The following is a 21,634-nucleotide window of genomic DNA, read 5'->3' on the forward strand; positions in this document are numbered from 1 at the left end:
TAGCAGGACATCTGAAAATGTTATGGAGGGATTTGGACGAAACTTGGTGGACCGGTTGGGCATCTGACAAGGACGATTCGATTCAATTTTGGTGAAGATCTGAATATGGATTTGGATATGAGAGTTATTTTAAAAAATTTTAAAGTGATTTTTCACCATTGGGAGATAGGGCCAAAAACGACACATAGCAAGATATCTCAAAAGGTTATGGATGGATTTGGACGAAACTTGGTGGAGAGGCTGTGTGTGTGACCAGTAAGAATCGATTCAATTTTGATGAAGATCTGCATCCGGATCCAGCTAGTAGAATTTTAAAAGTGATTCTTCACCATGGACATATGTCCAACCAGGCGGAGGTACGCTCTCCACTGAGTGGCCTTCTAGTTACTCCCGCCAGGGAGTAATGCATTCACTCGTGTCTGTGTGTGTGTGTGTGTGTGTGTATGTGTGTGTTTGTGTGTGTATGTTCGTGTGTTTGTGAACAAGATATCTGGAAAAGTTCTGAACGGATTTGGATGAAAGTTGGTGGGATGATTGCCCTTGGGATAAGAAAGAATTGATTAGTTTTTGGTGAAGCTCAGGATATTGTTCCCAATCCAGGAATTTTTTGAAGGATTTTTTGTACCATTGGAAGATAGGGCTCATTTTTTTAAAACATTATCTTCTATATATTCTATATTTAACATTGTGATATGAAAATAGTTTTCATATTTGTTGTAAATGTAGTTTAAACTCGTGGTTATGCGTTAGAGTGGTGTATTTCTTTTAGCAGCGTCGTCTTCAATGTTCATTTTTTTCTTTTCTAATAAAGACATATTCTGTCATTTTAAAACTACCAAAGTGTGTATTAGGTTTCCCCGTTTCATAAAATGTATAGTTTGATACGTATGATGCTTTAAAACTGTTTTTTTTTTTTTTTTAACCTGAGAAGAGATATCAACATTTAGCTCAGCGAATGTCATTCACGGTGTCAGTATTTGATGAACTTATCAAGACTTAGTTCCAGATTTGTCAATGGCTGAGGTATATTAACAAACGAATAAAACAGATTTGGCAAAATTCCAACTTTTAAAAAAAGATCGCATATTCACCCAGGGTTGTGATAGGCTGAAGAAGAAGAAACCTCACATGGGCTTCCCAGACCAAATAAATAATTCTGGTTCTGGCTCTGCGATTTTCAGGTTTATTACTCCCGCCAGGGAGTAATGCATTCGATCATGTCCGTCCGTGTGTGTGTGTGTTCGTGTGTTTGTGAACAAGATATCTGGAAAAGTTCTGAACGGATTTGGATGAAAGTTGGTGGGATGATTGCCCTTGGGATAAGGAAGAATTGATTAGTTTTTGGTGAAGCTCAGGATATTATTCCGGATCCAGGAATTTATTTTGGAAATTTTTTTGGGAAAGATTTTTTCTGTTTTGCTGCATTAAAGCTTTTATTCTTATTCTTAAATGATGTGTTTCTCCTCTAATTCCGAGATATATCAAAATAAATTCTCTGATAGTTAGGGCTTACTTTATTTTTCATTTATTGTTTTGGGGAGAGGGGATGTTAAACAAAACGTATTATTCCAACTAAACCCACGGCGGGAGTATGCGCTCTACTGAGTGGCGTTCTAGTTTTATAAGTTTTCATCAATTTCATGATTAATTTGTCGTCTCCACGTTCTCACAATAAAGCTTTGTTGAAAAGTTGATGACAAATGCTCAAGTGGTTAAAAAATGATGACAGTCACACACTAACACACACGTACTGACACATCACACACAGTCACACACAGTCACACACAGTCACACACAGTCACACACAGTCACACAATATAGTGAACACACAGTTGGTGTCTGTCAAAAAAACAGACACACACACAGACGTATACAGACAGACATATACACACACAGACACAGACAGACAGACACAGACAGACACAGACGCGCACGCACAGACACGCACGCATGCACACACACACACACACACACAGACATATACAGACACAGACATATACACATACACACACAGACACAGACACAGACAGACACAGACAGACACAGACGCGCGCGCATAGACACGCACGCACGCACGCACACACAGATACAGACGCACACACAGATACAGACGCACACAGATACAGACACACACACAGATACAGACACACACACAGATACACACACACACACACACACACAGAGAAATGGCTCTCTTTTAGTATGGATTCGTCCAATTTTTTTTTGCTGTTGTTTTTATTATTTGGCAAAAAAAATATTTTTGACAAGTATGTTTATCACTCCGGTTTGTGTGTGTTTGTTTGTCTGTCCGCTCACTTATACTTGCGTACAGGTCAAAAATTTAAAACCGATCTTCACGAAACTTCAGCAAATGGTAGAGTTTGTGGTCCGACAAAATCTTATATAATTTTGAGGTCAAAAGGTAAACATAGGCCAAAGGTCAACCACTTTTTTCAGATTTCTAAAATCCTCAATTTTCATCCAATTGACTTGAAATTTGAATAGGATTTGTATATCAGCTAACTGAATTCAATCATCAACTATTTTTGAGATCAGCATAGGCCAAAAGGTCAACAATGGCCAAATTTCTAAGATTGTCAATTTTCATCCGATTAACTTAAACATTGCAGACGATTTGCATATCAGGCCACTAAATCCAACCACGAATTATTTTTGAGGTCAAAAGGATGCTCTAATGAGTGTCATTCTACTTTGTTCTCTTTTTTCCGTGTCACTCTTCGAGTGATTTTTCATTTGTGTGTTTGTCTGTCCGCTCACTTGTACTTGTCTACAGGTCACAATTTGAAACCAATCTTCACAAAACTTCACCAAATTGTAGAGTTCGCGATCCGACAAAATCCTATATAATTTTTTTTAGAACGACTTTTTTAAATTTCTAAAATCCTCAATTTTCATCCGATTGACTTGAAAATGTAATAGGATTTTAATATCAGCTAGCTGAATCCAACAACGAAGTATTTTTGAGATTTGCATAGGCCAAAAGGTCAACATAGACCAAGGGTCAACAACCCTTTCAAATTTCTAAAATCCTCAGTTTTCATCCAATTGACCTGAATTTTGATTGGGATTTTCATATCGGCTAAATTAATTCAACCACCAACTATTTTGAGGTCAAAAGCATGCTCTACTGAGTGCCATTCTACTTTGTTCACTTTTGCCAAGTGTCGTTCTGTGAGTGATTTTTCATTTTTTCGCTCCTGGACAGGTCTGGGCCCATTGAATCCAAACTGGTTCGAATTATTGAGTGAGGCTGCCCTCAAACGAAGAGGAGGGTGTCCAAAGGCAAACCCCATAAGCAGCAGTTCTTGCAAGACTCCAAAAGAGAAGTGCAATGATAACAGCAACATTGAAGCCACTGCTGTGACATCAAGCACATGGCACAATAATTCAAATCCAGGTAATTTGTACTTGCTTGTTTGATTGTGTGGAAAACAAACTCTGACCTGGCTGCAGCATGCTTACTTCGAAAGTATCCCACGTGTAGCTGTTGTTTTAAATCGCTTAACACTATTTGTTTGTGCTAGCACAGCAGAACTGCAGTTTTGAGTCTGTTTTCTGTTCAAACTTTGAAACTAGAATTGAGGCAACTCTCACTACTCATAAGTTTGCCTCTGGCTGACACGGTTCAATCGGTGTTCGACTCACCTGAATTGTGCACAAGTTTGGTTTGAGTCGGTGACGAATGATCCCCGCAAGCATGGCACACAGACACACGAAAGATGCTGCTTAATGACAGGGCCAATGTCAATCATGATTTGTCATCCCATTTGCATTTTGATACTATCCTACTCCACTCCACCTCGTATGATTTCCTGTGTCCATATTGTATGTAATTTGTGGGAAGACACAGCACCAGCTGCCTTTTTCTCATTTCTGTAAAACCTGTTTTAACTGAGCTGTTTAGATTGGTGTTTATGTGCTATTTGTTGCGATGACTGTGCCACTTTGTTCTTCGGCTTCTTCTTCTTTCCAATGCGGCACATTGCTGCAGATAGTATCATTTGCTGGGGGCACAGCTATGCTGCTGATGCAGTGCCCCATTGTCGATTAGAGTTAGGTTTGTAATTTTTTCAGTGTGTAAAATTTCGACAGCTCGTCTCCTCTTCACGAAGGACACTGTGGGATCTTTAACATCCACCAACTAATGCCGGCAGAAGGGACACCCAGTTTAATGTCCATCCGAGGAACGGCACATACATTGATGAAACACTGCGATGACAGTTTATGGCTGGGCCGAGATTTGAACCCAGGGTAGAGCTGCTCAGAGGCAAATGTATGAACCTCTAGGCCATCGTGTGTGTGTGTGTGTGTGTGTGTGTGTGTGTGTGTGTGTGTGTGTGTGTGTGTGTGTGTGTGTGTGTGTCTTTAAGATCATTAAATTACACCGAATATAATTTGTGAAATTTAATATGAATGAATGATCGTTTTAAGGCCATTTTCCCCGCTAGAGCGGGGGTTAGCCTTGCGGGCCCCATGACAATCATGGTTCCCTGTTTGAGGCAATGTTTTTATGGCCGGATGCCCTTCCTAACGCCAACCCTTCGTCACGCTCTTACGATGCGCAGGGATACGGTGTACCTATTCTAAATCGGGGTACACACCGTGATCAAGCAAATATTATTAACAAGACGTCATACTAAAATATGCAATTTGGTGTCTGTTTGTGTGACTGTTTATTTGACCACCATACATTCAATCATTACTTATACAATCGCAACCAAACTTGACAGGGGGACTAAAGGTCACATGATGGAGGTTGTGGCGATTTAACTCCCTTCCCACCCCCTCCCCAAGGGGGATTTGGCCCTCGACGAACTCCGTGCGCGTGTGTGCACATGTAGATTGTTTTTCAAAAGTGAATATAAACTTTACTGTATGAATTTGTGTACTCTCCCCTCTCCCACCCTCCTCCCCTTCCTCCTCCAACAGCAGTGTTTGCATGTCCAAATGTGCAGTCCTTCATTCCTTCGGTAAGTTTATTTTGTTGCTTCATTTGTCATTCCTTTTCTGGCTTTATCAACTTTGACGTTAAAAAGTGAAATAAAAGCAAAGAAATGATGAAGAAATGGAAATGTTGATCCACATGAGATAACAACCTGTATTGTATTGCCTCTCTAACATGATAACACTTCATAATAGCTTTCTTGTTGCCCTATTTAGGTAGTTTTTTTTAATGGAAAGGAGGGAATGAGGGGTACCTCTAAGCATGCATGAAATAAATTAATAACAAGAAAGACGTTGCACAGAGTTGCATATTTGCGCAATCCTGAAAACAAATTTGACCTTAAAAATAATTGGTGGTTGAATTAATTAAATGACCAAATATGCAAATCTTCTTCAAATTCCACGTCAAATGGATGGAAATGGACAATTTTAAAAAAGTTGGCCTATGTTGTTGACCTTTAGACCTAAAAATAATTGGTGGTTGAATTCAGTGACCTGATGTGCAAACCCTGTTCAAATTTCAAGTAAATCGGATGAAAATTGAAAATTCAAGAAATTTGGCCTACAGTCTGTTAACCTTTTTAAAAATTATCTTTGTACCTCAAAAACAAATGGCATTTTAATTGAATGACCAAATATGCAAATCCTCTTTAAGTTTCAAGTCAATCGCATGAAAATTAACAATTTTTGAACTTTGGCCCATGTAGACCTTTTGTCCTATGTTGACCTCAAAAATAATTGGTTGTTGAATCCAGTGACCTGACATGTAAATCCTCTTCAAATTTCAAGTCAATCGGATGAAAATTGAGTATTTTAGAAATTGAGCATAGTTGTTCACTATGGTGCAACAAACTGCCTGTTTTTAAAAAATACTCTCATATTGACCAAGTCATACTTTTTGTTTTTGTTCACTAACCCTCTACAGCATTTCAGTTTTCCGATTTTGTTTGGACCACCCACCAAGATCGGGTAAAAATAGTAGTAGTGGTAGTAGTAAATGGTTTTATTCAACCGATCATAAACTTTCAGACATCGAAGAAAACAGAAATGGCATCAAAATATTACTTTGTAATGTAATTACTCCCGCCAGGGAGTAATGCATTCGATCGTGTCCGTCCGTGTGTGTGTTCATGTGTTCGTGTGTTTGTGAACAAGATATCTGGAAAAGTTCTGAACGGATTTGGATGAAAGTTGGTGGGATGATTGCCCTTGGGATAAGGAAGAATTGATTAGTTTTTGGTGAAGCTCGGATATTATTCCGGATCCAGGAATTTTTTGAAGGATCTTTTTACCATTGGAAGATAGGGCTCCAACTTGACCCACGGCGGGAGTATGCGCTCTACTGAGTGGCGTTCTAGTTAAATTTGTTGTATTTGGTGTGTACCCCGGTTGTAAAAAAAATACCCCGTACCCTTTTGGAAAAAATTTACCGGTGTGTACCCCGGTTTAGAATAGGTCCGTGTGTGTCATAAGAGGCGACTAAAAGGGTTGGCGTCAGGAAGGGCATCCGGCCATAAAAACATTGCCTCAAAAAGGGAACCATGCCAATTACAACTACATATGGGCAGGGTACAGCCGGAGGTACCCCGTGGGGCACCTCACTCCCTCTTGTCAAAACTCATGGTGGGAAACTCGATCGAAGCAAGGGTGGAAATCACTCCATTTATGATGATGAAACGTCTGATGCCCGAAGTGGAGATCGGTTTCTGAGGTTTGGGACATGGAATGTAGGGACAATGACAGGGAGATCAGGAGAAGTGGTGGAAGTATTGGCCAGAAGAAGAGTGGACATACAGTCACGTGAAAAAGTAAGTACACCCCATGTAAAGTTTAGACTTTTTCAACATATTTTAACATACAGCTATTTGATCTTCATTTCAACAATATTAATAGATAAAGGTGATATAATATAACAAATATCATGAAACATTTACATTTTGTAGTCCATTGTATGATTTAAATAAACATAAATGCAAATTTCGCATGTGGAAAAAGTAAGTACACCCTTGGGTCTAATAGGTGGTATTGCCCCCTTTGGCAGAAACAACCCCAAGTAGGAGTGTCTTATAACTGTCTACCAGTCTCTGACATCGACTGGGAGAAATTTTTGCCCACTCCTCCATGCAGAATTATTTCAGCTGTGCGATGTTTGAGGGGTTTCTTGCATGCACAGCTCGTTTCAAATCCCCCCACAACATCTCGATGGGATTTAGATCCGGGCTTTGACTTGGCCATTCCAGAACCCTCCATTTCTTTCTTTTCAGCCATTCCTTGGTGGATTTACTGGTATGTTTAGGGTCATTGTCATGTTGCAAGGTCCACCTTCGGCTGAGCTTCAACTTTCCGACAGGTGGCCTCACATTATCCTCAAGCACCCTCTGGTACAATGAATAATTCATCGTGGATTCTATGATGGTGAGCTTCCCAGGCCCTGATGCAGCAAAGCTGCCCCAAACCATAATATTTCCACAACCATGCTTTACAGTTGGTATCAGGTTCTTGTGGTCAAATGCTGTCTTTGGTTTTCGCCAAACATGTCTTCTGGTACTGTGGCCAAATAGCTCTACCTTTGACTCATCTGTCCAGAGCACATTGTTCCAGAAGTGCTGGTCTTTGCCGAGGTGTTCATTGGCAAACTTTAGTCTTGCCCTGATTTTCTTTCTGGACAGCAAAGGTTTCCTCCTGGCACACCTCCCATGTAGAACAAATTTGTGCAGCCTCTTTCTAATGGTAGACTCGTGCACTTTGACATCAACAGTGGCAAGAGATACCTGTAGGTCCCGTGATGACATTCTGGGGTTTTCAGAGACCTCTTTCAGCATCTTGCGGTCTGCTCTCGGGCTGAACTTGCTGGGGCGGCCTGGCCTGAACAAGTTGGCAGTTGTTTGGAATCTTCTCCACTTGTCGATGATCTTCCGGACAGTCGAATGATTGATTTCAAATTGTTTGGAGATCTTTTAAAATCCCTTCCCAGACTCAAAGGCATCGAAAACCTTCTTTCTGAAGGCCTCAGAGAGCTCTTTTGATCTAGGCATGGTGACGCCGCACACTTCAACAACAAAAAGCAAACCAAACTAAATGTCTGAGGTTTAAATAAGACAGGTTCCTCCAAGATCCTCTCTAACGATGTTCTAATCATTTGCACTTGAGCTGGTGCACCTGATTCTAATTTTTGGTATTTGAAGTAGTGATAAATGCAGTGGTGTAGTTAGTTTTTCCACATGCGAAATTTGCATTTATGTTTATTTAAATTATACAATGGACTACAGAATGTAAATGTTTCATGATATTTGTTATGTTATATCACCTTTATCTATCAATATGGTTGAAATGAAGATCAAATAGCTGTATGTTGAAATATGTTGAAAAAGTCAAAACTTTACATGGGGTGTACTGTACTTCCTTTTTCACGTGACTGTATGTTGTGTGCAGGAGATGAGATGGAACGAAGTTGTGTGAGAATGGTGAAGGGTAGGCAGGGACAGAAATACAAGTTTGTGTGGCAAGGGTGCTCGGAAGGCGTGCATGGTGTTGGTGTCCTGTTTTCTGAGGAGTTTGTAGACAGTGTTTGTAGACAGTTTGTAGACAGTAGACAGTAGTGAGTGTGACTTGAGTGAGTGAAAGGTTGATGATGGTGAAAATGATGATTGGAAAGCTCTTGGTGAACGTCATCTCGGGATATGCTCCGCAGGTTGGTCGGAGCGATGAAGAGAGGGACAAGTTCTGGTGTGCGATAGAGAAGCTGATGGAAAACGTGGAAGATGAGGAAGTTGTGGTCGGAGGAGACCTAAATGGACATGTGGGAAGGAGTGTGGACGGTTTTGAGGGAGTTCATGGGGGTTACGGATATGGTGTGAGGAATGGAGAAGGTGAAAGGATTTTGGAGATTGCTTATGGAGCTGGTTTGTTGATTTGTAATACTCAGTTCCAGAAAGAGGATAATAAGCTTGTTACATACACGTCAGGTGGGTCGACGACAACCGTTGACTACCTGATGGTGCGTAGGCGAGATAGGGGGCACCTCCGAGGCACAAAGGTGATCCCAGGGGAGGAGGATGTTTCACAGCACCACTTGGTTGTCTGCGACATGAGGGTGAAAGGTGCGAGGAGGGCTCGGTGGGTGAAGTACCAACCGAGAATGAAGGTGTGGATGTTGAAAGAGGTGACCGTGAGGGAGGCATTAAAAGAGAGGCTGAGTATGGCAGAGGATGATGTGGTTGAGTTTGAAAGTGGTTGGATGTCAATGAAAGATAGTCTGTTGGGAGCCGTTGGTGAGGTATGTTGCCGGACTGAAGGACCACCGAGGCACTCAGAAGCATGGTGGTGGGATGATGAAGTTGGAATAAGGATTGACGAGAAGAGGAAGACGTTCAAGGAGTGGCAGAAGGCGAAGGGTATGGGAGCAGAAAAGGCAGAGCATGAAAGTTATAAGGCAGCCAAGAAGCCTGCAAGGAAAGAGGAAGCAAAGGCGCAGGGGGCATGTAGGAAAATGTTCGGAGAACGCTTTGATTTGGAAGAGGATTAGAGAGCAGTATTCAGGATTACAAAGCAGATCGCGAAAGGGAGGTGTGATGTGATGGGGGTGAGTTGCTTGCAGGATGAAGTGGGACAAATTGTTGTGGACCCAGATGGAATTAAAGGAAGATGGAAGAGATATATGGAAATGCTGTTGAATGCAGAGAATGAATGGGACAGCAACATAGAGAGTCACCCAGTTCTCGGACCGGCATAGAAGATAACTGAGAAGGAAGTTGAGAAAGCGATAAAAGCAATGAAGAGTAGAAAAGCAGGAGGGCCGACGGGAGTTGGGGGAGATATGTTGAAGGCAGCGGGAAGTTGGGGTGTGAAGAGAATGACAGAGATCTGTAATCTGGTGTGAAAGAAGGCCGCATTCCAGTGGATTGGGAACAGAGTACCCTCGTCCCTCTATACAAGGGGAAAGGTGACCCTCTGGACTGTGGCTTGTGTCGCGCGATAAAGTTATTGGAGCATGGGATTAAGGTATTGGAAAGGGTGTTGGAGAGGAGGATAAGGAAGAAGGTGAAGATCGACGAAATGCAGTTTGCCTTTTTGCGAGGAAGAGAAACGACAGATGTGCTTTTTATTGTGAGGCATTTGCAGGAGAAGTGCATGTAGAAGAGGAAGAAGTTTTCTTGGGTTTGTTGATCTGGAGAAAGCATTCAATAGGGTTCCTCGCAAAGTAGTGACATGGGCATTGAGGAAGTTAGGAGTGGAGGAATGGTTGATCAGAGTAGTGATGGCAATGTACGAAAGAGCGTGCACAGCTGCAAGGATGAAGGACGGGAACAGAGGTGAGTTTGAGGTGAAGGTGGGAGTGCATCAATTGTCGGTACAAAGTCAACTACTATTTGTAGCTGTGATGAAGGTGGTGACTCGGAATGTAAAGGAGGGTTTACCGTGGGAGATGTTGTATGCAGATGATCTGGTGTTGATTGTGGAAAGTATGGATGGACTGAAGGAGAAGATGAACAAGTGGAAGGAATGTATGGAGACAAAAGGTCTGAGGGTGAATATCGGAAAAACAAAGGTGATGGCAAGTGGTAAAGCACGTGCTGAGGTGGAAATAACTGGGAAGTGGCCGTGTGCTGTGTGCAGGAAGGGTATCGGAATGAACTCCATTCAATGTACAATGTGCGCTGAGTGGGTTCATCAAAAATGTAGTGGTCTGAGAGGGTCATTAACCAGTGTGGCAGCTACATTCAAGTGTAAGGTGTGCACAGAGGGAGCTGCAGATAGAGGAAATGTTGAGTTGGATCTTGGAGACGGCGTGAAGCTGGAAGGTATGAAAACATTTTGCTACCTAGGAGACATGCTGAATGGAGAAGGTGGATCAGACTCGTCAATGGTTGCTGGAGTGAGATGTGCATGGAAGAAGTTTCGGGAACTGAGTGGTGTGCTGACGAGGAGGGGAGTGTCGTTGAAGCTGAAGGGAAAGGTGTATGCTGAATGTGTGAGAAGTGGTATGATTTATGGCATGGGTAATGAACGTAGAGCCGCAATGAAGGCTGGAAAGGGTGGAAATGCGAATGGTTCGGTGGATGTGTGGAGTATCGTTGAGAGAGAGGAAGACAAATGATGAATTGCGAGAGATGATGGGAATAGAGCCTGTGATGGATGCTGTGAAGGGGAACAGGTTGAGATGGTTTGGTCATGTGTTGAGGAAGGATGAAAGTGACTGGTTGAGAAGAGTGATGGAAATGAATGTAGAAGGAAGTAGAGGACGGGGAAGACCGAAAAAGACTTGGCTGAAGGTGGTGGAAGAAGAAATGCTGGCAAGGGGGTTAACAAGGGGAGATGCAGAAAATAGGGCAAAATGGAGAAGATTGTCATGGGGCCCGCAAGGCTAACCCCCGCTCTAGCAGGGAAAATGGCCTTAAAATGCCTGTTGTTGTTGTTGTTGTTGTAATATAATTCAATTGTGTACTAGTTCACCTGCTGAAAATGGACATCTATCTATAATTCCAGTAATCTCTGTGTGTATGTTTGTATGTTTGTATGTTTGTATGTTTGTCTGTGACCGCTGTTTCTCGACAACCACGGGTCCGATATACTTTAAACTTGCCAGGTATATTGCTGGGGACCCGAGGATGTGCCTTTTCAAGGTTTCATATTAATCGGAGAAGTAGTTACCGAGCTATGTCCAAAAAACGATTCAACCAATCAGAGAGCAGCGAGCTATCACGTGTGCCGAACGTGGCGAACAGACTCTGCCTCGGACGGCACATTTGAGAGCGTATTCATTTATTTCCCGTCGGCAAACTATGTTGGCGCTATGTTGGCGTTAAACTATGTTTTAAAACTAATTAAAACTAATTTGCGATTCTTTCGCTTTGCGATGCGATTTGCGATTGCGTTAAACTCGCTCGGGCGTTAAACTATGTTTTAAAACTAATTAAAACTAATTTGCGATTCATTCGCTTTCCTGCGCATTTGTGCACGCGATGGCGATTTCTTTACCAAACTCCGCAAGCGCCAAGCCGTTAGCTTTGGACCAAACCATTTCATGTAAATAGAGGGGGGGGATTGTCACCGTACTCGCAAGCCGTTCGCTTTGGACCAAACCATTTCATGTAAATAGAGGGGGGGGATTGTCACCGTACTCGCAAGCCGTTCGCTTTGGACCAAACCATTTCATGTAAATAGAGGGGGGGGATTGTCACCGTACTCGCAAGCCGTTCGCTTTGGACCAAACCATTGCATGTAAATAGAGGGGGGGGGATATACTTTTAGATATATATATAGTACGGGCATGCCCTAGTTATAACAAAAGACAGACAAAGTCACAAACAGATTTGATAACTTCAAGTCAAAAAGGGTAAAGCATCTACATTATACATGTGACAGTGTAAACAATTTAACAAGGAAAAAGTATTGAACAGTTTGTCGTCTGCACATACTAAGGAAGACAAGAAATGCAAACAAACTAGGGTAGAAATATGCAAACAACCCAAAATAGGGTAAAAATAGGGACCACGACGTGGCCAAAACCGCCAAGAACCTATCACCCTTTTCCCATCGAATTGATGCCTCCATTTTTGCGGTTCCAACATTTGCGGCATTTTCCATGAACATATCCCCCGTAAATGTCGGGGTGCGACTGTACTATGATGGAAAGATGAAATAATTAGATTTGGGGGTCAAAAGGTCATGGGGTATGGTCCTGTGACCTTCACTTGAAAATCTTTGTTGCCCACAATAACTTGTGAAACTCTGAAGGGATTTCAACCAAACTTGGCACAAGGACTCTCCAACGAACGATCGGTAGCCTAACCCTATCCGAAACAGCCGATTAGATAACGGACTGTGCCTCCACAACGAGACCATTGGAGATGAACTCCCAAGATGCCAAACAGAGGCGTTCACATGCGGTGACTCTGCGGTGTGGAACCGTAACCATGCGGTGTTTCAGCATGTGCTTAGAATTTCAACGGGAATGTGCTTAGGTTATGCTAGAAGGTGGGTTTCATCTTTCTATAATTCACCAAATGTCCGTCTGTCCGTTCCCAGGTACCGCGAAAACGGCTGAACCGATCGTAACAAAATTTTGGGTGGGTAATCCTGGGACCTCCTGGAGTAAAATAGGCTATATTATTTTCCAACTTCAGCTTTGGTCTCCAGCATTTTCAGGTTTGGACTCCCGCCTAACGTTATTTTCCCGGGTACTGCAAAAACGGCTGCACCAATTGCAACGATTTTTTGTGTGTATTCCTGGAACCCCTGCAGTAAAATAGGCATAATGCAAATCTTCCAATTTCAGGTTTGGTCTCCCGCCTAACGTTATTTTCCCACACCTCTGGATACGTTTCGTTTCCTTTTGACCTTACTGGTTGACGTGAAACGCAATCGGTGGATAACTCATGACACACCAGGAACATATCGTGCTTGCCGACTCCGTTCACATCACTTCGGGGTACACTTGACGTTTTACCTCTGGGTACACTTGACATTTTACCTCTGGGTACACTTGACATTTTACCTCTGGGTACACTTGACATTTTACCTCTGGGTACACTTGACATTTTACCTCTGGGTACACTTGACATTTTACCTCTGGGTACACTTGACATTTTACCTCTGGGTACACTTGACATTTTACCCCTGGGTACACTTGACATTTTACCCCTGGGTACACTTGACATTTTACCTCTGGGTACACTTGACATTTTACCTCTGGGTACACTGACACTATATCGTAAGCCTTATTCATATCCACGAAACGCCTCCACATTACCTAAGCGTAATTCAATAATTATAAATCACGGACTGGTGCGTGTATGTGTGTGTATGTGTTTATGTGTGTTTGTGTTTATGTGTGTTTGTGTTTATGTGTGTTTGTGTTTATGTGTGTTTGTGTTTGTGTGTGTTTGTATGTGTGTGCGTGTGTGTTTGTATGTGTGTGCGTGTGTGTTTGTGTGTATGTGTGTGTGTGTTGTTCATGTTTGTGTGTTGTTCGTGTTTGTGTGTTGTTAGTGTTTGTATGTTGTTGGTGTTTGTGTGTTATTCGTGTTTGTTTGTTGTGTGTGTTGTTAGTGTTTGTGTGTGTGTGTGTGTGTTGGTGTGTTGTTCGTGTTTGTGTGTTTGTGTGTGTGTACGTGTGTGCTCGTGTGCGTGTGTCGTTAATGTTTGTGTGTGTATATGTGTTTGTCACGCTACTCCTCCTGTAGTTCTGGGTCGATCACATCCAGACTTGCAACCATAGGTGTAGTTTGGCTTCTCTATTTGGGGGGGGCGTGGGGGGCAAGGGCTTAATCTTATATATTATTATAATAGAGTAAACGTATATGGTTATGTCAGTATGTACGTATGCCTGTTTGTTTGTATTGTTGCGGATCTCCCGAAGCCCGTCGACGTACAGAGAGGGGGGGGGGGGGGGGGGTTAAGCCCCTTTTCCCCCTCGGGTCTTCGTATCCACGAGGCCGAGTCGCCACTCCCGCAGCGAGCGTGGAAAAGGGTATCGAGTCGACGCCGCACGTACCTTTGGTACCCACGCTGCCACGAAAACGGGGACCAGACCTTGCACAAGCCACGCTAATCGAGTACGCCGAGCGGTTTGCGTATCACGTGACTCGTGCCGTTACTTTTATTGAACCCGATTCGAGCGGTTCTGTTCGTGCGATGCTAAGCCAATTGTGAAATGACGGGAACGGTCGAATGGAAGGAAGAACAGATTTATTTATAATGTACAGGCGAAGAGACACAGAGCAGGCACTTAAGCAGTCTTAACTTAATACCCAGACAAAGGGTCCACTCACTCACGCGTGGAAAAAGAAGGAAGGAAGTTCGCGCGCCAAACGCGCCTTGCCGTTGGTCGCTCCAGGACAGCTCGCCCGGCATGGCCGTCTGGTGTTCACGGCACGTATGCTTGGAAGCGCAGGCAGGAGGATTGTCGGCGTAGGTGGCTCCGGGATGGATCGTCTCCACAAGCGCGATTAATACAGCCGCAGAGCACAGGGCACAGGGAATTCGTGTACAGCGAGGCTATAACAAACAACTCAATTCAAGCACTCCGACTCGTTCAGGGGCTGGGCGACTCTGACTGACTCTCTGGTTCTCGCTGGCTCTGACTCTCACGGGCTCCGACTGATTCTCGACTTGTCTCCTGCGGGGGGCTCAGGGCAGGATTTTATATAGCCCCTCCCCGACCTTACCCGAATGTTCCATGCCCCTCCTCTCGTGGCCGTGGTGAGCCACTCCCCTCGAGCTCTGATTGGTGTTCGCTGCTTACCGGCCACTGCCCCTGCAGCTCCTCCCTTCGTCCTTGCCAGACGTGTTCCAGGCCGAGCACATAGCATCCTAGCCCAATTGAGGCCTACTCACTGGCCTGCTCAACGCAAAACTAACACAGGAAAGGAGACTACGCTTACATTTACTAAGAAATGACTGAACTACCGCGAGGCTACATGTTGTGTTGCGTCTACCTGTCTACCTACGAGGGGGGTTATCCTTTATTCACAAAACCACAACAGTATGTATGTTTATATGTTACCAAAACGTATTCTTCTTCTTCAAATATAATTAACACCCTCTTAATTTACCTTTAGACTGCTGAGACCCTTTAGAACTTTGACGACCCTTTATGTCCCCTGAAACCCTTAAGACTACCAAGACCCCTGAAGACCCAAAATACCCTAAAGACCCAAAACACCCCGAAGACCCAAAACACCCCAAAGACCCAAAACACCCTGAAGACCTCAAAGACCCTTAAATACCCAGAGGAACAAAAAGACCCAAAAGCCCCTGAAGACACTGAAGTCCCAAAAGACCCCAAAGACACCAAAATGGTTAAAGATGCCTATCCCTCTGAAACGACATGTGGTGAGGCGCGCAGAGCGCGCCAACTCACACTAGTAATTATAATTCACAGACTGGCGTGTGTGTGTGTTTGTGTGTACATGTGTTTGTTTGTGCATTGCGTTTGTGTATGTGTGTTTGTGTTTGTGTGTGTGTGTGTGTATATGTGTGTCTTTAGTGTTTGTGTATGTGCATGTGCATTTGTGTGTGTGTTTGTGTGTGTTGTTAGTGTGTGCGTGTGTGTCGTTAGTGTTTGTTTGTGTATATGTGTTTGTCACGCCACTCCTGCAGTTCTGGGTCGATCACATCCAGACTTGCAACCATAGGTGTAGTTTGGCTTCTCTATTTGAGGTGGGTTGGGGGGGGGGAGGGAGCACGGGCTTGATCTTCTTATCTCCTTATTATAATAGAGTAAACGTCTATGGTTTTGTCGGTTTGTATGTATGTCTGTTTGTTTGTATGTATATGTTTCTAGGCTAACCCCCGCTCTAGCAGGGAAAATGGCCTTTAAAATGCATGTTGTTGTGTTGTGTGTATGTATGTTTCTATGCGACCAAAACATCTTCTTCTTCTTCAAATATAATTAACACCCTCTTAATTTCCATTTAGACTGCTGAGACCCTTCAGAACTTTGACGACCCTTTAAGTCCCCCGAGACCCTTTAGACCACCAAGATCCTCGAAGACCCAAAACACCCCAAAGACCCAAAACACCCCAAAGACCCAAAACACCCCGAAGACTCAAAACACCCTGAAGACCCCAAAGACCCTTAAATACCCAGAGGAACAAAAAGACCCTTAAGACCTAAAAGCCCCTGAAGACCTAGAAGACCCAAAAGATCCCGAAGACACAAAAGATCCCGAAGACCCAAAACACACTGAAGACCCTAAAGACCCAGAGGAACCAAAAGACTATTAAGACCCAAAAGCCCCTGAAGACACTGAAGTCCCAATAGACCCCGAAGACCCTGAAGACCCAAAGGACACCGAAATGGTCAAAGATGCCTCTCCCTCTGAAAAGACGTGTGGTGAGGCACGCGGAACGCGCTGAGTCACACTAGTTGCTAAAGATTCATATAAGTGGACCTCTGGCAGCTCTCGGGTGTTCGTGAGGCCCAAGGCTCATTGCCTGTAATAATAACTTTCCTTCTAACTCTCAGCCACATGCTCAGCACATAAACTGCATATTTTCACTTCCACCCTTGGTTACAACTACTAATTTGCCATGCCAAATGACCAGCAGTTTTGCAGCTTCCATTTTTCAAATCTTCTAAGCTCCTCCTCTCGCCTTCCTCCAGTCGGGACATTACTCTCACACAACTTTTCACAGAACGTTCTCCCCTCACCTTGCACACATAATATTTGGTTCAACATTCACATTTTTTCCGCTCATATGCACACATAATGGTGATAATGATTAGTTTATTGTCACATATATGCGATGCGCATTGCGCATACAATGAGAAGTACTTTGACAAAGCTTGCTTAAATACGAAATACTGTACATCAGAGAAATGGATAAGAAATACATCAGCACATCTTCACTCTCAGTCTCCACTCATCCCAAATCCACCATAGCAAGAAAGGGCAGGAGAAAAAAGCCACCCGAATGCTACCGGTCATCAAATTCATGCCAATTAAAATCTAAATTTCCTCCAACTCCAAAAAAAATCCTAAAATCTGTAAATTTCGTCCAACTCCAAAAGAATCCCTCAAAATTTCCTAAAATCTGTAAATGTGTAATTTTGCGGTGTCAGCCTCCACCTTTCCTTCCCAGCTCTTGGACCCAAGCCTGGGTGAACAGTCTCAGTCCCTGTGGGGTCTCCACCTTCGGTGGTGGAGGTAATTAACCCATCTAATTCTGGTGGAATGATCCCACCCCAAACAAAGGATGGGTACTATAACTACCTACGCCACCGAAGGTGGACTAGGGTTATGTTTTCACCCCTCTTTGTCTCTTTGTCTGTCTGTCTGCGAGTATGATATCTCAAAAAGTTCTGGACGGATTCGGAAGAAACTTGGTGGACAGGTTGGGTGGGTGACTAGAACAAATTGATTCGATTTTGGTTTAGGTCTGAATCTTGGTTCAGCATCCGGCTATGATAATTATGTAATTTACTTAGTGATTCTTCACCATTAAGAGATGCGGCCAAAAAACGATATGTGGCATAGCATATGATATTTAAAAGAAATAGGGACAATACCCCTGGGTGCTCACCTGCTAGAATAAAGCAGTATACTACACCGACCAAATAACAGATGCAGTATATCATTAAATAATCGCTCACGGTTCCCGATCAGAAATATTTTTGCACCCGCGAAAAACCAAAACTATGACCGAAAAATACATATTTTGGGGTTAACCCACCCATAGACTCCAATGTTTAAATTTTTTTTTTCCTGCAGTGAACAAACTTGAGCTGCAACATACCAAATATAATTTGAGCCAAGTTTGGTCAATCCAAATAGCAGCTTCTGTGAAGAAATTGCAAGTGTTTATGGACTGACAGACGGACGTTTATGGAATTCATCGCATAAGCTCCCAGGAACAATGTTCCAGGTGAGCTAAAAATTATGGACGGATTATGACAAAACATGGTGGATGAGTTGGGTGCGTGAAATTAACGAGCCTATTACATTTTGGTTGAGATCCGAATCCAGATCCCGCCTATCAGTGGGATACAAACCGTAAACTGTTCAGCCTGACGGAGTATACGCTCTACCCAGTGCTGGTCTCGTTCTCCGCGAAGTTTCTGTTTGTGGGGTTGTTTGTTTGACTTCTATGCACTCCTGAATCACCGAATGGAATAAATTGAAAACTGATGTTTGTGCTCAGGGTATGCAATGGAAGGTTTTAGACAGCTAAAAAATTTTTATCGGCCAGTAGTTCAAGATGTGTGGAGAGCCTCAATTCTGTCTATGTAAATATATATGGCATCGTGCCACTTCTGGTTTGAGCGAGTGTTACAAGTTGTACTAGAATATGAGAATTCTGGGAGAAATATCTCATCATTAAGGACGGGTTCTTCGCCAGTGTTGATAATCCGTCCAACTAGTTGTCATTTACTAACGTAAACTATGAAAATGTTGAATCATGATGCTTTCCTATGCCTAAATTTGCACTTGCTAAGGAATAAAAAGCTTATTTTGCTGACACACTACAGTATTGTTTATCAAAGACAATTTCTCTCATGAAGTTATGCATTTACGATAAAGAAAGTCATGACCTGAATTGATATTGGATTGTCCTTTGTTTAATTAATATATACCGTACTACTATATATTTTCATTTAGCTCACACCCCATCGCATAGCTCTCAGCCTGGGTGTACAAGATGATCCAAATTTAACCTGGACCAGTGCTTTTGAGACACCACCTGCCTGTTCTGCCTTCCATCTTGAACATCATTCTGGTACTTATTTTTTATTGTCTGTTCAGGAATTGGTTCCTAAATGTTGTAGCACGATTGAAATATTTGTTATTATTAAAATCACAACTATTTCGCTCTTGTTTCTGATTCTCCAGATTTTTTTTTTCCCCATCTTCCTGAAAATTATGAAATCGGTTCCCTTGGAAATAGTTTCCTTTTTATATGTACTAAGGTTAAATTGTGCCTCCATAAGAATTTCTCTAATGGAAAAACATTTGTTACACTATTTTAATTTCATTGCAAAATGCAGAAGAGGATTAAAAATAAATTGTATACAGTCAAGGCTTGTGGAAGAGCTATAACACATCAGCACACAACATCACAAAAGAAACAGCAGGAGAAGGAAGAAATGCCAACAGTAGGACGGAGGGAGAAAATAGATGGAAACGGACATATATGTAACAGGTAATGATGAGGGCTAGGAGAGAATGCAAGGGTTGGACAAGATTGAGACAGAGGGAAAAATTTTGGAGGGGTGGGGTGGTTTAATGGGTGTAAAATGGATAAAAGATCATGGTTTTTTGATGAGGGATCGTTTGGGATGGTGGTGAAAGGCTGTCCTAAAGATCCAGAGAGAAGAATGAGATTGAAGAGAGTCTGGAAGTTGGTTCCACAGATGGAGAAAAAAGAGGAACAAGTGAGTGGAGGTGAGCAGTGGTTCTGGAATTTGGGAGTTTGACGACGAGGGGGTTGCTGGTTAACGGCGTGCGTCTTGCAGATATCTTTGGGGGTGAGGAGGGAGGACAAAGCGTGGAGTGGGTAGAGGGGTGCCAAACCAGAAAGGGGGCAGCTGAGGATGAAGGGTTGTGGGTGGATAGGAGTTTAGGTGTGCCAAGGAAGGACTTTGGGTGATGGAGGAATGTTATTAATCAACCTGGCTTGTAACTCAATTTAGTTACTCAACCTGGCTTGTAACTCAATTTAGTTACTCAACCTGGCTTTCAAGGCCAGTTTTGAAATGTTGTTTGCCCAAGAGAGATCATGGCTGAGCATCATGGCTGAGCGTGAGACCCAAGAGGTTGAGTAACTAAATTTCTTTGAGAGGGTTGTTAAGGAATTAGATGGGAGGGTTTGCGGAACGGTCCTCACACACACACACACACACACACACACACACACACACACACACACACACACACACACACACAAAACACACACACACACACACACACACACACACACGGCAGCAATGGATCGCGGGGAGGGGCTGCGTGACGAAACAAGGATTTGGAAAGGGAAGCGTCATGGGGGACCCAATGGCGAAGGCGAGGCGAGACAGAATGTGAGGCGACACAGAAACACTAGAATGTAGAGGGCAACACACCTGACCTCAAGTTGTGGACCGAGTGAAATCACCTACAGCGTTGGAGGGGATGAAAAAAAGAATGGCGGATGATAACAGGCAGAAGGGCGGAGGGGAAAAGAGGGGTGAGGGAGAGGAGGAGGATGAGGATAATGAGGACCAGCGAAGACTGGAAGAAGAGCCAGCAACCAAAATAGTGGAGATGAGAGTAACACCTTTTGGGGAAATACCACAAGTATACAAGATAGAAAACAACTGATGGACAAAAATGCTTGTTGGGAGAACCAACAAAGCACTCGAGATTGATACCAAAATCATCCCCATTAAAGGAACTCAACATCATGAGCTTTGCAGCGGCACTACTCATGCAATAAATATACCAAGAAAACAACACCGCAAGAAGAGCAAATCAGCCCAAGAAGAGCAAATCAGCCCAAGAAGAGCAAATTCGGACTTATACTTTGACTTCCGGTACTATTTCCTTGAGCTCGGTCATGACGATTCTCCGTTCCTCTGGATTATTTGATTTTTGATTGATTCTTTTCAGAAAGAAATTATTTTCTTGAAGATAATTACTCCCGGTCATTTTGTTGATTTTTCTACTGTTTATTTTGCCGTGTCTGTGTTTACTGTGTGCTTCTAGTTTTGTTTTGTTTTAAATTTTAGTGCAAATCTGTGAGTATCCATCATAACTTTCGTACCAGGTTTTTTGAGGTCTACATGGTTCCCTCGTTAGTCGTTGTGTGTCCACGATCATCCTTTCTCTGTACTACCTTCAGTCTTTTAATTGTCACCTCTTACTTCGTCCCTCAATTTCTTCCCAACTTTATACCCTGTGTTTAATGTCTTAAACATTAAAAAAACAATAAAATAAATAAATTCCTCCTCACCACAGACACCCTCCCCTCAGCCACCCCCGCCCCCCGGGAGCACTTGCTGTCTCACACCTCCTCTCCATCTTGCTGATTTCAGCTTTCCATCCCCACTCTGTTCATGAAGCATTCAGCATATACTCCTTCACAATCTCTTTCAACTTTTCCTTTTTACTCAAATCTGCTTTCACCTAACCTTCAAAAAATAAAAATAAAAAATTTAACAAAAGCAGTCCCTCCTCCCATACTATCT

General features: G+C 43.0%; 1 protein-coding gene across 3 annotated transcripts in view; it reads left to right on the top strand.

The window, feature by feature from the left end:
• BRCA2 (BRCA2 DNA repair associated) overlaps window positions 1-21,634 on the top strand; it is a 165,166-nt gene that overhangs the window by 6,039 nt on the left and 137,493 nt on the right. For 2 of the 3 annotated variants that reach the window (XM_068133413.2, XM_078766408.1), the window contains exons 3-5: window positions 3,227-3,418; window positions 4,951-4,991; window positions 19,071-19,188. In XM_068133413.2, coding sequence (XP_067989514.2) covers window positions 3,227-3,418; window positions 4,951-4,991; window positions 19,071-19,188 — 351 coding nt within the window. The remainder of the gene's footprint in view (window positions 1-3,226; window positions 3,419-4,950; window positions 4,992-19,070; window positions 19,189-21,634) is intronic. The other variant, XM_078766409.1, reaches the window with a different exon arrangement.

This window comes from Myxine glutinosa, chromosome 12 (genome assembly GCF_964187855.1).
Source record: "Myxine glutinosa chromosome 12, kmMyxGlut1.1, whole genome shotgun sequence".
In the NCBI taxonomy this organism is placed as follows: Eukaryota; Metazoa; Chordata; class Myxini; order Myxiniformes; family Myxinidae; genus Myxine; species Myxine glutinosa.